This window comes from Stegostoma tigrinum, chromosome 18 (assembly GCF_030684315.1).
Source record: "Stegostoma tigrinum isolate sSteTig4 chromosome 18, sSteTig4.hap1, whole genome shotgun sequence".
Classification (NCBI taxonomy): Eukaryota; Metazoa; Chordata; class Chondrichthyes; order Orectolobiformes; family Stegostomatidae; genus Stegostoma; species Stegostoma tigrinum.
This window is the reverse complement of record NC_081371.1, coordinates 5935359-5952589: the sequence shown is the minus strand read 5'-3', so window position 1 is coordinate 5952589 and position 17231 is coordinate 5935359. Positions and strand designations below refer to the sequence as shown.

The 17231-nt window shown below is 39.5% G+C and overlaps 1 protein-coding gene across 2 annotated transcripts in view; it reads right to left on the bottom strand.

Moving 5' to 3' along the window:
- Nucleotides 1–17231, bottom strand: part of si:ch211-1e14.1 (UPF0606 protein KIAA1549) — a 200247-nt gene that overhangs the window by 30791 nt on the left and 152225 nt on the right. Inside the window, exons 12-16 of one of the 2 annotated variants that reach the window (XM_048549365.2) lie at nt 14967–15091; nt 6641–6846; nt 5012–5235; nt 3715–3859; nt 2042–2347 (exon numbers count right to left, since the gene is read on the bottom strand). In XM_048549365.2, coding sequence (XP_048405322.1) covers nt 2042–2347; nt 3715–3859; nt 5012–5235; nt 6641–6846; nt 14967–15091 — 1006 coding nt within the window. The remainder of the gene's footprint in view (nt 1–2041; nt 2348–3714; nt 3860–5011; nt 5236–6640; nt 6847–14966; nt 15092–17231) is intronic. The other variant, XM_048549367.2, reaches the window with a different exon arrangement.

The following is a 17231-nucleotide window of genomic DNA, read 5'->3' as shown; positions in this document are numbered from 1 at the left end:
TCAAAGGCATTGCTGAGGTTTTAAATTAATATTTTGCAGTAATCACATTAAAGAAGGATGACGTGGGTCTAGAAATCAGTGAATACTGAACAAATTTGATTTAGGAGGGAGGAGGTATTGGTGGTTTTAGCAGGCTTTAAAGGGGATAAATTACCAGGCCCAGGTAAGATGCACCTAGGAGGAAAAACCTGGATATAGAAATAGAAATAACAAAGTCTAACTTGTAGGCAATACTAAAATAGTTGGGAAACTAAGTGCAATGAAGAAATTTACAAATGGATATAGATAGGCTAGATTAATGGGCCAAAACGTGACAGATGAAGTTTAATGTGGATAATTGACAGGTTATCCATTTTTATCAGAAGAACAGAACGGCAACCTATGATTTAAAAGGAGGGAACTTTCTATTCTATGAGTCACACTGTGAATCATAGAACCCCTACAGTGTAGAAACAGGCCAACATGTCCACACCGCCCCTCTGAAGAGCATCCCACCCAGACCCATTCCACTACCCTCACATTTCCCACGTCTAACCCACTTAACCTAAACATCCCTGGGCACTATGGGCAATTTAGCATGGGCAATCCTGCACATCTTTGGACTGTGGGAGGAAACCGGAGTACCCATCCTAGAAAACTCTTACGCAGGCACAACAGGCATTAATGAAGGCAAATGGAGTTTTGGCATTTTTTGCTAAAGGAATGGAGTTTAAAAATAGTTAAGTGTTGCTGCAACTGCACAAGGCATTAGTGAGGCCATAACCTAAGTATTTTGGCCCCCTTACTTGAGGGATGTAGTTGTATTGGTGGAAGTTCCAAAGAGGTTCACTGGATTGATTCCAGAGATGAGGGATTAGAATCTTACAATCCCTACTGTGTGGAAGCTGACCATTTGATCTATCAGGTCCACACCAACCTTCTGAAGGGCATCCCACCCAGACCCACGCACCCCACTATCCCTGTATCCCTGTAACCCTGCATTTCCCACGGCTAATCCACATAGTATGCACATGCCTAGACACTATGGGCAATGTAGCATGTTCAAGCCACCTAACCTGCACATTTTTGGACTATGGGAGGAAACCTACGCAGACACAAGAAGAATGTGCAAACTCCACACCGTCGCCCGTGTGTAGAATTGAACCCAGGCCCCTGGCACTGTGAGGCAGCAGTGTTAGCTCCTCAGCCACTTGGCCACGCCTATCTGTCATATGAAGACAGATTGTGCAGCTTAGGTTTACAACTCTCTTGGAATTAGGAGGATATGAGGAGATCTAATTGAACTGTACAAGATGCAAAAGGGAATTAACAAAGTAGATACAGAGAGGGTGTTTCCTCTTGTGAGGCAATAAAGAATGTGAGGTCATAATTTTACGATAAGGGGTAGCAGATTTAAAAACAGACATGAGGAGAAATTATTTCTTTCAAAAGGTCTTGAATCTGTAGAATTCACTGTCCCAGGGTGCGCAAATGTTAGGACATTGAGCAATTTAAAGGAGAAGATAGACAGATTTTTAATTAGTAATGGGTTGAAGAGTTGTGGAGAAACAAACACAAATTGCTGGAAAAGCTGAGTATGTCTGGCAGCATCAGTGAAGAAGAATCACAATTAGCGTTTTGGGTCCGGTGACCCTTTCTCAGATAATGTGTTTTGGGGGTTGAGTGATTCAATTAGATATGAGATATTGGTCCTTCAGTTCTGGGATCTCAGATTAACTCCAGACTAATAAAATTCAAGTCTCCACGTGAACGAGTATGAACAACTTCAATCCAGTTTCTGGTAGAAACAGACTTCTCCAACATAAAATCTACCTAACTGGAATCGTATACAAATTACTCCAACTTAAACATGACCAGCTATATTTTATTAAGCTAGGCATGCTTCGGTTCGGGATGAAAATTACTTTGTCCAAGATATAACTCTGGAAAATGAGGCAAGAAAAAAAATTTGGAACTCATGTGATTTCTGCATTATCTGCCGTAATGGAAATGTTGACATATGTATGAGCATACTGTGTGAAACGCTTTACATGTTACATACCGTGGCATATGAATAGCTGAGACTCTGGGGTTGTTCATACACTGGAGTCCAGTGGTTGTTAGCTGATACTCTGGTTCCCCTGATAGGAGTGCTGGTGGCTGGCTGCCCAAGGCAGACTGCTGACAGGACTTTTCCAGGACTACCTGGAGCTGCCAAAGCAAATGCATCATCGAGCAGAGAGTACATCTGCTGTCTTGCCTCTTCAATAGATGGTTGTGGTGGAATGTATGGTGGGGGAGCGGGAGGGGGAGGATGTGTGTGTGATGGAGAATGAGGTTTAGGCTCCGGAGGCAGGTCAGGGTCCGACTGCAAAACACAGAACCAAATCAAGATTAGGTCAGTGGAGCTGGGGCAATGAAAGGATAGACAATGTAGTGAAGGCAAATAGCATCCAACTGTTCTGTTGTGGGTTAACCGGAAATATCTCAGTCTCCCACAGTGTTAGATCTTCTATTCAAATGGAATGCCTTCATAGTCCTATAACCAATTTGTATGAGTTTGCAGACACAATGAGGCAGGTAGAGGAGAGCGTGTAATGAAATTCATAAACAGCATGCTTTGCAAAATTCACTAATTAGGAAATTTGCAAGCTATTTAATGACTAGTGAATTGGAGCTGTGCCACATAGTGGTAGGGCGCCTCACATTGGCAATCTCTCACATATCACATTTCAGATTCCGACCATGTCAACATGAAGTGCAAAACAAAATCCATACATACACTTTTTGGTTTTCAGATGGATGCACTCAGCCAGGATATCTGGCCGATGAAAACAACGCACAATTTATACAGCTACATTTAGCTTCTGTTCCTCTGAAATGGAATGGTTTCCTCTTATAGAAGCACTTGCTCATCGGTCTGGCTGAATTCAGACAATCAATTCCAAAAGTTTGGGTGGTTGTCTGAACTCAGACAGTCAATTCCATACACTACAAACTGCCCAAATTATCCACTTCAAGGCACAGATAGCCATCTTGCACCTTATATGTAGGCACAAAATGGGACCAATAACTAGATAAGACTAGTAACATGCATGAATGCTATCTACATCAGAGGATTGCTTTGACATTGTCAAAGAATGAAAGGTAAAGCAGTTACAAATGAAAATGTTTGACCAAGGTTTAAATTTTAACTGTGCACACAAATATTTCAGAAATTTCAGTCAAACTATCTGTAGAGAAGTATGATGTGACAGACAAATTGAAACTCCATCACCAATCTTACAGCATTATTGATCCATTGGACTTACTCGAGACATTATCAATCAAATAAATTCTGAATCTTAGATGGATTATGAGAGAGTAGTCAGGGAGAATGACAACACTTGATGCAAGTCACTCTTTCATGTTTTTTATTAAACCAAGCATGGTTAAACTAGCTCTAACATACCATACAAAATAAATCAAGATGCTTCACAAACAAGAAAGGACCATGAATAGGAAACAAGTGAATAAGGGACATGGTGAAAGCATAGCCAGAGATGGGCTCTGAGGAAATCTTTGAAGGATGAAATGTAGATAAGTGGAAGGACTGCCTAACAATCTTGGAGCTGGTAGTTTGTGTGCCCTCTACCTGAAGATGATCAGCACTTTGGCGGAGGAGACAGGGAAAAGGAGGTACTTTGAAGGCACTAAAGCAAAAGATGTATATAATTATTGTTCTTCCACACTTACAACATAAGCTGCATTGTTAACTCCAGGTGGTTTCTTATAGGTTCCATCACTGTCTGTGGTTATCAACCTATCTTTCTCTGCATCCATCAAACTGCCATTGACCTGGTGTCTCCGTCTCTGTCGTGGAGATCTTTTGGCACGATAACTGAAGTGAAGCAGAACAACTGGCAATTATTTAATACATTCATGTACTTTGGGATCAAATCATTATTTCAACAAGTGAGAATTAAACCCAGGATAAAACTATCACAAATTCATAATGGGTATAATAAGTCCATGAGGGCAATGTGTACTGACATTTGTGCTACAAGTTATGGGAAAAATATATGAGTAATCCTTGAAGGTTTATTGTAACTGTGCATGGATTCAGATATTAAGATATTTGGGACAAAAACAGAAGAAGTTACTGGAAAAGCTCAGCAGGTCTGGCAGTGTCTAGAGGAAAAAATCAGAACTAAAGGAGGGTCACTGGACCCGAAACATTAACTCTGATTCTTTCTTCTAGATGCTGCCAGACCTGCTGAGCTTTTCCAGCAATTTCTGATTTTGTTCCTGATTTACAGCTTCCGCAGCCTTTTCAGATTTTATTAAGATATTTGGGGTTGGGACTTGTGAATGCAGTCAGTGGCTGACAGCAAGAGGACACATCGGGCAAAGTTCTTGTATGGGTTTGCAAGCAGCGACTCACACAATCTTTGCATTTGATTATTTCAACAACATGTGCAACTAATCTAAACAGCCAAAAAACTAGGAAAAGGATTCAATCATTTATTATGTATTGTCTTAAATATCATGATAATTCACATATATTTGTAAGCTCCATGCTGTGAATTTAAGTATTTTAGATGCTTCAAGCTTCTCTGGTCAGGAAACTTAATTTGTGTCATCAAACTATCAGCACAATGATACTGACGAACAGTTTGCTCCCAGTGCTCTAACTGACAAATTTATCTCTTGATTTCAAATCATCACATAGATGCTGTTGTAGACTTTGCTTTCTTACATTTTAATTCACAGACAATTTCATATCAAGAAAATAACCATGTGCAGTTTCCAGAGATATTTTATGCCCAGGTACAAAATCAAGAACACTGAACGTTGCAAAATCTAAAATAGAAAAGCAAAATGCTGGAGCTACTCCGCAGTTGGGAAGCCTTTGTCAAGGAAGAAATTGAGTTAACATTTCAGATGACATTAACATCATTAACCTGAAACATGAATCCTAGTTATCTTTCTACGAATAGCTCCAGACTAGCTGAGTATTTCCAGCACTTTTCTGTTTTCATTTTACGCCTACCTTTTCCTTGGTTCCAGAAGGACAGATGGGCCATCAATACTGGGATCAAGAATCCTATCAATGTGAATCTGGGCTCTGCGGTAGGCTCTGCGCCTTTCCTTGGTATCAATGGTATCAACTTCGTCCATGATGGGGAAATCATAATGTCCTTTCCTTTTGGCTCGCAGTCGGATCTTGTTGCGGTGGTGTTCAATTTCAGATTTCTGTCTCAAAGCACGCTGAACCTGAAGATGAGAACAAAAACGTTTTGTTACTTCGAGCTAAATATAATTTTCTGACATGTTTGTGGATTGGTGTTAAAGGTGTCTGGTGTTTTAAATCATGTCAACAAACTGTCTATTCCTTTATCCTGTGTACTATGCCAAAGGATGAGATAGGAACATGGGAACAGGAAAATAGGCCATTCAACCACTCACACCACTTTGCCATTCAATAAGACAATGACTGACCTGGGCCTAAATACATATACCTGCCCATACCACTTAGCGCCTTTGCCTCACTAAAATTTATCTACTTCAGATTCAAAATTAACAACTGATTTAGCATCAATTGCTGTTTGTAGAAGAGGGTTCCAAACCTCTACCACTTAGAAATGCTTCTTAATATCTGTTTTGAATGGTCTGGCCCTAATTTTTAAACTGTGCTCCTTAGTTTTAGAATCTCCAACCACTGAATATAGTTTATCTTTATCTACCCTATCTTTTGTGAAGACTTTAATCAGATCACTCTTCAACCTTCTAATTCTAGAGAAAAACGTCTAATTTGTATAATCTCTTCTCACAACTTAACCCCTGAAATCCAGGTATAATTTGAGTAAGCCTACATTATACTCTTTCCAAGGCCAAGGTATCCTTCCGAAGGTATGGTGCCCAGAACTGCCCACAGTACTCCAAGTGGTGTCTGACAAGCGTTTACTATAACTGCAGCATAACTTCCGCATCATTAAACACCAGTCATCTGGATATAAATGCCACCATTCCGTTAGCTTTCTAGATTACCATTTGCAAATGTGCATGCATTTTAAAGATTGATGCACCCGAGTCCCCTAACACAATCTGGGCTAGCTCCATCAAAAGTCTTCCAAATGCTTTTTCATTGATAAGACATCAACAACGTTAATCTATCATGTTTGTGTTAAGTCCACAAATATGCATCTTTGTAGGGATTTAATGTAATTTGATGTGACGTCGTTAATGAGACTATATTAAGATCTTTAGGGGTCACCAAAGCTTCCACTTCCATCAAAAAACATAGAGGTATTCCTGTATGTCATTCCTTTGCTCAAAATACTCAGTAGATAGATTAATACTACTCAGTCTCACACTTCTCCTCTGCTTGTTCACTAATTTCTTTTTACATTACTCATGACTTAATGGGACTTCAAAACCTAGTCTGTTTATTTTAATGCAAGCTTCAAGGATTCTTTTGTGAAGTGAAAACTAAGTTTGCCTGTTTGTCAACAGTCACTGAACTTCAAAAAATGAATCAGATGAAATGCCTTCAATAAATTATCAATAAACATACTATCATGGTCTAACAAGCCTTTTTTTGCTATTACAGGAAGTCCAAGTGTACAACATACTGTTAACCCTCATACCATCTCACGAGGGAAACTACAGAAATTCTCACCTCTTTGTTTATTATATTTGTTTCAGTAACTCGCTCAGGAAGTAATGGATTCTGTAAAGGAGGTGCAGGAATTGGTTGCATGGCAATCAGCTGAATCTTGTTTGGTAGCCGCTTGCCTGCCTCAGGTGGACGTGACATCCGGTCAACGTGGTCAAAAATGGAAGCGGACGAAGATTGCTCATCAGTCCTGCTGATCTCCGCAGGTCCTAGAATAGATCATCAGTGGTTATTCTATTAAGTGCCCTGATTTACATTAAAATATACTGTGACAAATGGCAATAGGAACTTATAATAATAAAACATAAATAAAACATAACAACATAAATTATAGGAGAAGGAGTAGAACATACAGTTACTGACATCTGCTCCAGTACTCAATATAATCCTGGCTATCTCCTGCCTGAAATCTATTTCCTTACCACAAATCAGCACAAATCCAGTTGACATGACACATGGTGCAGTAGTGAGTGACTACTGTAGAAAGGATAAAAGGTGGCGTAGCTTTGTTACGTGAATGATGACATCAGTTTTGTATGAGAAATTATCTTGGTGTAGAAGATCGATATATAGAGTCAATTTTTGTGCAGATGAGAAATAATAAGGCAAAAAAGTCAATGGTGGGAGTAGTTTATAGGCTCCTGAATAACAGCTACATTGTAGGACTAAATATAAATGAAGAAAAAGATAGAGGTTTGTACAAAATGTACTGCAATAATGGTGGATAATCTCCCTCGAGATGGACTTAATCAAATTGGCAAAGGTAGTTTGAAGGAGTAATACAGTGCGATCTGGACAGTTTACTCCAACAATACAGTCTAGAATGAACCAGAGGCCAATCTATTTTACACCTGGTAATGTGTGATAAGACAGGATTAATGCATGATGTCATAGTAAAGGAAGCTCTTGGCAAGGCCTATCATAACTTGATAGAGTTTGATATTCAGCTTTAGGGTGAGAAACTTGGGTTTGAAATTGGTGTCTTAAATTTAAATAAACTCAATTACAAAGATATGAAGACTGAGTTTACTATGTGGAGTGGGAATGTTGATTAAAAGGTAGTGACAGATACTTTACAACTCTTGAAAAAGATATATATCATTGAGAAGGATTAATTCCATGAAAAGCATGCATCATCTCTGGCCAACTAAGCATGCTAAGGAACCTACCCAAATGAAACAAAAAGGTCAAAAATAAAGAGGGAGCAATTGAAGCATGAGAGAATACTAGTTAGAAGCAGAAAACAGACAGTAGAAGAATCAACAGTACACAAAATGGGTATGTTCAGAAAGAATTGGCCCCTTTTGGAATAAGCATGGAGAATTACTAATGGATAAAAAGGAAAAGACAAAGAATTAGGACAAGTATTTTATAGCAGATTTTGTGTTGGAAGGCATAAACAGCATTCCAGAAATAGCAGAAAATCAAAAGGCAAAATGCAGAAATTTAAAATAATATGGTCATTAGAGACAGAAGTATTGGGAAAACTAATGGAATCAAAGGCTAACATTTCTTGTGGACCTGATAGCCTACATGCTCGAATCTTAAAAGAAGTAGCTGTAGGGATAGCAAATGTATTGGTGAGTTAACTCCTAGATTACGATGTACAGCGTTGGTCTCCTTACCTAAGAAAAGATTTACTTGCTATGGGTGCAGTTCAGTGAAGGTTCATTAGGATGAAGGAACTGTCTTTTGAAGAAGGATAGAATAGGCAGATTCTGAACAGCCTTGATGGTAGGTATTGAGAGGACGGTATCTCTATAGTTGGGGGCTCCTGGGAGGGGTTTGATGGTGGTGGTGGAGGAATCTAGAACAGGAAACAAAACTTAAAAATAGAGGCAGAGATAGTAGGAACTGCCGATGCTGGAGTCTGAGATAACAAGGCTTGGAGCTGGATGAACACAGTAGGCTAGGCAGCATCAGAGGAGCAGGAAAGCTGATGTTTCGGGTCTAGGCCCTTCTTCAGAAGTGGGGGAGGGGAAAGGGACTCTGAAATAAATAGAGAGGGGGAGAGGTGATGATGGGAGGTGGATAGAGGAGCAGATGGGTGGAAAGAAGACGGATAGGTCAAGGAGGCGGGGATGGAACCAGTAAAGGTGGAGTGTGGGTAGGGAGTTAGGACGGGGGTTGGTCAGTTGGGAGGGAGGGGCAGATAGCTGGGAGAAAAGACAAACAGGTCAACGAGGCAGGGACGAGCTGGGCTGGTCTTAGGGGTGGGGAGGCTTTGAAAGTTGTGAAGTCAACATTGAGACCAGAGGCTGCAGGGTTCCCAAGCAAAATATGAGGTACTGTTCCTGCAGCCTTCGGGTGGCACTGTTGTGGCACTGGAGGTGGCCTAGGATGGACATGTCATCCAAGGAGGGGGAGGGGTAGTTGAAATGGTTTGCGACTGGGAGGTGCAGTCGTTTGTCACAAACCGAGTGTAGGAGTTCCACAAAGCGGTCTCCAAAATAGATGTATCTCATTTAAGACTGAGATGAGGTAGATTTCTTTTCTCAAAGTTATAGTCTTGGGAATTCTCTTCTTCAGGGAACAATGGAGGCTGAGTCATTGAATATGTTCAAAGCTGAGTTAGACAGATTTTTGGTCAAGGATAAAATGTTATTGGGAATGGGCAGGAAAACAAAGCCAAGGCGTAAATGGTGGTCTTAGTAGCCTTGGCAGTGATAACTGGTTAAATTAGGTGAAAAGGTGAGTCACCAAGATGGTCACAATGGTTCAATTTACAGATTGCTACTTAAATTTTAATATGATTAGTAATTCTCATGTCTCCACGGCATTCACAGCATCTTGTGCAGTTCATTATCATGGCCCATCTCCTTATCATTATACGCTCTTCATTAGAGAATGAGGGTTGCTAATGTGATCCTTATCTGCCAGGGGCTTCCCATCCCTGGAGCAACAACATACCATGTCCATAACTGACACTTGAACAGGATAGCATTGAAGAGTACCACCTGACCACTCCACATATCAAACCCTCATATTTAAATGGTGATCTTGTGGTAAGCTTGTGGTCCACCCCGACAACGGTGTGAGATACGGGAATGGGATTGTTAACTGTCTCTTTAGAGGCTCCCTTTCTCTTCAAGGAGCACTGAAGTATTCTGATACATCCTACCATCTGGTAGTGTCTCAGTTCACAGGGATCATGACCACTGCCAGGACAGCATTTGGACACATGAACAATCCTTCACATGCAGCAACATATAATAGATGAATTCTCATGTAATGGAAGACTTCTTGGTCAATGATTGCCCCTTGCTGCCCTGATGGCACCTTAATTGTCATGCAACCTACCATCCCTTGTACCTTTGGAAATCCTGCAATGCTACCAAAGCCTATGGCCTCAATTATTTGATTAGCATTGTCATTGCTACATGAAGTTAACTTATGGGCCTGCCTTAACGTTTTATCTGTTAAAATCATTATGCAGCAATGAACCACTGGCTGTAGTATTCCACAAAGAACGATGAAGTTTAAAAAAAATTAAAACCTAGTGACCTTAAACACCACAAGAATTGGTTTAGGATCCCACTGGTGTGCTTGACTCATGATTACAATACTATGCCTCAATTCAAAGAAGGGGACCAATGGGAGTCAGGGCTTCAGGTCAGGAGACCAAAAGTCAGGATTTCTGATCCAGCCACCAGCAACCAGGCTGTCAGAATGTTTAAACAAGGTCTCATTCTAAGCATTAGCAAACTTGCCTATACATGCTGTGAGCTAGATAAATTTGAAAATAAAAAGATTCAGACTGATCTCATCCATAATGATGGTTAACTGTATTATAGTCATCATCTCAAATCTTGCATACTGAATTTGTAATCAGATTGCAAGTAAATAAATTTGACTGTTGGTTCAGTTCTGTTTAGTCTAACATCTTTCATACTGGGCAGAAAAATGTAGTCTCCAAATTTAAGATGTGGGGCTTAGTGGCATTATCCAACTCAGGTCATGAATGAAAGGGGAAAGATTTAATTCACAGAAAATAAAGGTCTGCTTGTGGACTGCCTTTTTCTTGGAGGCCAAGTATTTTGACTGTGAGCAGTATGTATACAAATTAACCACAAATTATTTAAAACTTCATCCTTGATTCACAGGGATTAACTGTGTATGCCTAAGTAGTCAATTAAATTAAACTATATCCTGTCTTGAATTCTTTGTGCAATTATGTTTAGACTGAGAATATTATCGGCCTGAAGCCATTGCTTTTATCTGAATGTGCCAACTTCAATACAATGTCAAACCAACAGAGGACGCCAATACACTTTATAAACAGTCAGCAAATTTTGAGGACAAACAGATTTTCTTTGACAGTTTGAATTATCAGCTCAGGTAACAGTTGGCAGTTGAACACTTACATATTCAAAAGCCTTGAAATGAACTTGATTACAATTAGTTTATGGGGGGATGGCTATTGTCTTGATTTTGAAGTAGGTCTGGAAGGTACTAATTTCCTCAGTGTAGATTTTTGGAGGTTGCCGGATTGTAAATTTGTAAGAATAGGCCAAACATGAATGTGACTTTGGAGATACACTGACTATTCAGATAGTGTTTAGGTGATAAGGATATAATTAAGGGATTGCCATATTAGGGAACGAGGAGACACTATTTTTTGAAAGCGGTTGCATGACTTTGGGACTTTCTACTTTGGAAGGTGGTAGAAATAGGGTCATTGAATACTTTTAATGCAGAGGTAGATGGATTCATAATTTCATGTCAGACAATGGAACAAAAACTAAATCAGGAGTAGATGAGAATAAACAATTCAAACCACAAACAGATCAGTTATAACTGTATTAAATGATGGGCCAGGCTTGAGGGACTAAAAAGCTATTGCTAATCAATTTTGTATGTTTATAAGTACAATATCTTGGGATACTTATTAAAATTGGGTCATGTTTAATCTAACGTCACCTGGAGGCCAGGTTGAGCAAGATTGGCAGATTTCTTTCCGTAAAGGACATTAATGATCAACATTAGTTTACTACAAACCATGATAACTTGTCAGTGTCGTCAGTGTGAGGCTAGCATTTTTAATTCCAGATTTTATAAACTGAATTTAAATTCCACCAGCTGCTGTGGTGGGATTTCAATCACTGTTCCCAAAGCATGAGCCATGAGCCTCTGGATTACTAGCTTGGAGACATTACCATTATGCTATCGACTCTTACAGTGAGTACATCACCTACTGAAATGTATCCATACCTTGTTGCTTCTGCGCAGACCTCCAAGGTCCACCTGTGGCGACAACCTCCAAATCTCAAGTCAACACTGGTCATCGCAATGGTACGCTGATCACCATGTATGGACACTTGGAGCAGCTGCATAGCATGCAACTTAGATGGCTCACGGCTCCTGGCCCCCTATTAACTGTCTACCAGCCAGGACAAAGTACCCTACTTATGTAGCACCAGTTTCACAAACATTCATTTCCTGCACCACCAATGTTCAGTAGCAGCCGAATATCGCAGAAATCCACCGAGGCATTTTAGACAGTACCTTTCACACCCACAACCTCCACCATCTGGAAGGACAAGGGGAGACCACCACTTGCAATTTCCATTCCAAGGCACTCAGTTTCTTGACAGAGTATACTAGGTAAAAGTTCTGAAATGCCTTCCTTAATAGGGTTGGGTGTCGCAGCTCAAGAAAGCCGCTCACCACCACTTTTTCAAGGGCAGCTAGAGATGGGTAATAAATGCTGGCCCAGCCAGCAGTGCCCATGTCCCATGAGTGATTTAAAAAAGAAATCCACTGCATGGAATACACTATGAACTTGTGTTCCATTGTGAGGGTAAAAACAATGTTGCTTAATGACAAAAAACTGTAGATGGTAAAAATTGAAAACCAAAACAGAAAATGTTGAAATATTCAGCAAGTCTGGCAACATCTCCAGAGAAAGAAACAGTTATGCTTTCAGGTCTACCATGTTTCATCGAAACACAGATCTGCTGAGCACAGCCAATGTTTTCTTATCATTTTTAGCTATAATGGTTAATGCTTATTGATTATGCAACACTGAGAACTATTACAACTTATAAGACACTGCTTAAAGGGCTCTAAGGTAGTAAGTACTGCTGCGTAGTGTCAGTCTGTATGGAATTTACACCTCTGTGTTTGTGTATGTTTCTGCCAGATCTTCCAGTTTCCTCCCACAGTCCAATGATGTGCAGGTTAGGTGGGCTGACCATGTTAAATTGTTCATGTGGACGGGGATGTGCAGGTTGCGTGGATTAGCCATGTTAAAATGCAGGGTTATGGGGATGGAATGGGGGATAGATTTGGGTGGGATGCACTTCAGAGGGTCAGTGCAGACTCAGTCTGAAAGATTTCTTTCTGCACAGTAGGGATTCTATGATTCTGCAATGTTAGATGCTGTACACTGATCGAGTACCATTAGCACTAGCCACTGTGATGATGTCATGAGAACTGAATCTTGAAGGAGTCAGACCCAAGTGGAGATCCTCCTAGTATGAATGCATTCCATGTTGTTGTAACATATAGCTTATTACAAATCTGTAAATATTTATGTCATGTTCACTACAAGAAACTCTCCTTGTTAGATGAGAAAGTGGCTATGCTTACCCATACCAGACAATGTGAGCCCTGGAAAAATATAGGACAAGGTGGTATTGAGGGTAGTAAATATGGTATTAGGTATGCACTGTTTAAGAGAAGAATTTCATTGGAATATAGATACTGTTTACACAATAATCTTGTGGTATTCATCGTCTGTATGATGCTGTTACATGGGCACGTATCATTTGGATATTGTTACACTTTTTGGGTAAAGTTTTGACTACAATTATGTTGATATGGTAGTATTTGGCCATGCTTAGTTACAGAATTGAGCTTTCTTTCCCAAAAATTGATAATTTTGACTTTATTAAGTAAATATAATTTGTTTAATTATGGTTCATTGTTAAACACTTTCTTGTAAGTAAGTCAGTCATATTCTAAGATCAGAAATAAAGGCTAATGATTTTATTATTCTTTTATGGTTCAAGGTAACATAAACTTAGGCTAACACATGAGAACACTACAATGTACAAAAGTTTTTACTGAACGACATAGTTGTTATTATAAATTATTTTGTTCTGTAACTCTGGAACAGGCTTATCGAGGAGACGGGAAGGGTGTGTATGTGTATAACTAGGTTCTGTAGAGAGTTTTATAGATTTTTGGATCATCTTAGATGCATCATTGTTACTCACTGGGAGGTGACAATAGATACTCTAATCAGACAGATTGGTGCCATCTTATCTTGGTAAAGATCTAAGGAATGGGACAAGTTGTCATAATAAATGATCTAACAAAAATGATTTAACATGTAAAGAATGAATCATGAGGCACTAGGAAGGGGTATCACTAAGATCACCATTATTTTTAAAGAAATTAATTAGAAATTGTTTAGTGGATTCGAGACTGACGATGAACTGTTTGCCCACTAATAAGTCAGAGTTTAGGATGCGCCTGATTATTGTTACATGTGCTACAGTCCAGAATGCTTGGCCTTTTCAGTGATTTAATGAATAAGAAGGAAGAATGAGGAAGGATAAAATGACTTCAGTCAGGTATTGTGGGTTCACATCCAATCTGGGGTGCTCAAAGGGCTCGCGTGATACAGTGGTTATATCCCTACCTTTGAGCAAAGAGACCCGCTTCAAGTTCTACCTTTTCCAGAAGCAGGTAATTATATCACTGAACAGGCTGATTTGAAAATAGGTCAGGAATAGAAACATAAGAACTTCAGTCAGCAGAACAAGAGACGTGTACCCAGTCAGCCATTGACACTAAATGGCATCCTAAAGTGGATCAACTATAATATCACTGCTCTTGAGTATTATTTCTATCTCAACTGATTTAATACGATAATAAATTTTATAAAATTTGTGGTGAAAATATGGGACACAAACTTGCTGCTGACAACAAAAAGTGCTCCAATGTAACTTTCTTCTCAACCAAGGCGGCCCACGGAATCAGGCCAGCTGAGTGAATGGGAATAAAGGAAATATGATCTGTGGCTGACCTTGTAAATACGTAGATTGGTGGATAATACAGTAACTTTAGATTGGCTGTCTCAAACTCATCCTAAAAGAGAACAGCCTTTCTTAAATGTGCACAGTAAAACAGCTCCATTTGTGGGTAGGTACAAAGCTTAGTTGTGCAGATAGGGCAGGCACAGTTAATTTCAGAATTTAAAACCAAGACAAGCAGTAATAGCACTAGAAAAAAAAATTGTCCTTTGATGATCAACTTTTTTTTCCCTAAATATGATGTACCAATTTACATTGCACTTACTAATTAGTGAGAGGATACAAACCATTTCCGATCACTGCGTGTCTGTTGCCACTAGCAGGAGTTGCAGGGGGTCTGGGAATATCTTCAATGGACTCTCTCCCACTGGACTGTTCACTGGCTGTAGACTCGCCTTCTGAAGGTGAAATTCTACACAAACAGACAATGGTCTTGCAGGCTGTGTAACAATGTTTGATCTGTATGTCCAGCAGAACCTCAATTATCCATACCCCAATCTATACAAGTTTTAAATAAACCTACTCATTTGGAAGTTTTGAACTTTCGTTTATGTACAAAATCTAGAAAAGGTAGTCAAATAGTCTTAACAAGTTAATCAAAGCAACTTATTCATGTCAGATATGCATAAAAAGACACGTGATTATTTTCTAATTCTTCTCAACCATCAAGTACTTTTCTTCAAGCTGATAGATAATTGAGATTGTGCTGAATGTTCATCAACCAGAATACAATAAAACAAAAGCAAAAATTGTTGGGAAAATTCAGCAGCATCTGTGGAGTCAGAAAACCGAGTAAACATTTTGGGTCTTGTGATCGTTCTTCATAGGGTCTTGACTTCTGAAGAAGTCATTAACTTTGCTTTCTGTCCACAGATGCCGCTAAGCCTTTTGAGTTTTTCCAGCAATTTCTCTTTTGTTTCTGATTCCAGCATCTACATTTCTTTGGCTTTTTCACTGTACAATAAATGTTGAATACAATATAGCTGAGGCTTCAGAAACTAAAAGAACCTCTAATTTACAGTGTTGATAGTGTGCTCAATAGAGGCCAAGCAATTATTTCTACATAAACACAGTCATCACGAGCATCCAACAATACCACTGATTACAGGAAGAAATATTTATATTGCAAAGGGGGAGCTATTCCACAATGTTGTCAATTAGTATTTAAAAAAAGGGAAATAGAAGGAGTCCAAATACATCAAAGCTTAGTGCTAGCAAGTTGCTCAAGAAAAGCCTATCGTATTGTAATGTACTAACCTAATTAGGATTCTCTCTCAAACAAAACAATGGACACAAGTAATTCTGTACATCTTTCAATCTGGACGGTAGAAGCCCACTCATCAATCAGATAATATAGTGTCTCTATTTTAATATTCCAGCTATGTACGCAATCAGAATCCAATTGGAATATTTTGTGTGGGATTAGTTTCAAAGGCTCCCAACTGGTGTTGAAAATCAAAGTTTTGGTACTGATCCCACAGCAATTATACTCCTAACCTGCCAGCTCTTCCAAACAGTGTATCATAGCATGGAAGCCATTACACTAGTCTATCATTGCTGCAAGCTACTGGCCATCTCTGACCTTCCCCATTTTTTTCTCCAAAGCCCTTGAAAGTGCTGTCACCTTCTAATTTTCTTTCGTAACAGTCTGAGATTAGACAAGCTTGTTTGCAATCTTGGTGTCACATGGGATCTCAAGATGAGGTTTCGACCTCCTACTACCGCCACCACAAAGACTGCATATTTCGGCCTTGTAGAATTGCCAAACTTTGCTAATCTCAGCTCATCTCTTGCTGAAAACACATTCATGCTCCATTACTTTCATTATGCCAACGGACTCCTGGCTGTTCTCCCACAACATGGAGGTAATTCAAAGTAAAATTCCCTTATCATCCCTGTGCTCACTGGCCTGCATTGCTTCACTGAAACAATATCTTCACTTTAAAATTCTCAATGTTTTCTAATTCCTTCATGGACTAGCACCGTCATTGGTCTAATCTCCCACAAGCCCCCTCAAACTTCAGAGATATCTGACTTCCTGTAATTCTGATCTCTTGTGCATTTCCAATTACTACTGCTCCATCAAATGTGGCCACCTCTTCAGTCAACCAGGCCATAAATTTGGAATTCATTTCCGATGCCTCTCTTTCAAGCTTTAAGTCATTCCTTAAGGCATGCGACTCTCACAAGGGCTGTGGATTTACTTCTATGCTTTGGTGTTGCACTTTGTTTTAAAATGCTCCTGTTAAGCACTTCAGGATGTTTCATTACATTAAAGGCACTATATACATGCAAGTTGGTGTTGTTGGGGTATTATACAGGCAATTATACTTGAGATCCAGCATCACCATGTATGTCTATGATTGAAAGCCCAGCTAAGCCATAGCTGGTTAAATAATTCTCAATTCTACTTCTGCGCTTTAAGGAACCCTGTCACCAGCATTGTACACACGTGTGTTGTTGCCTTGTTTTCAGAATCAAATGAAAAACATGATCCTCTAAAAAAGAAAGATTCAACTCAAGCATGTGGAACATCTTACTATTGTAAGAGG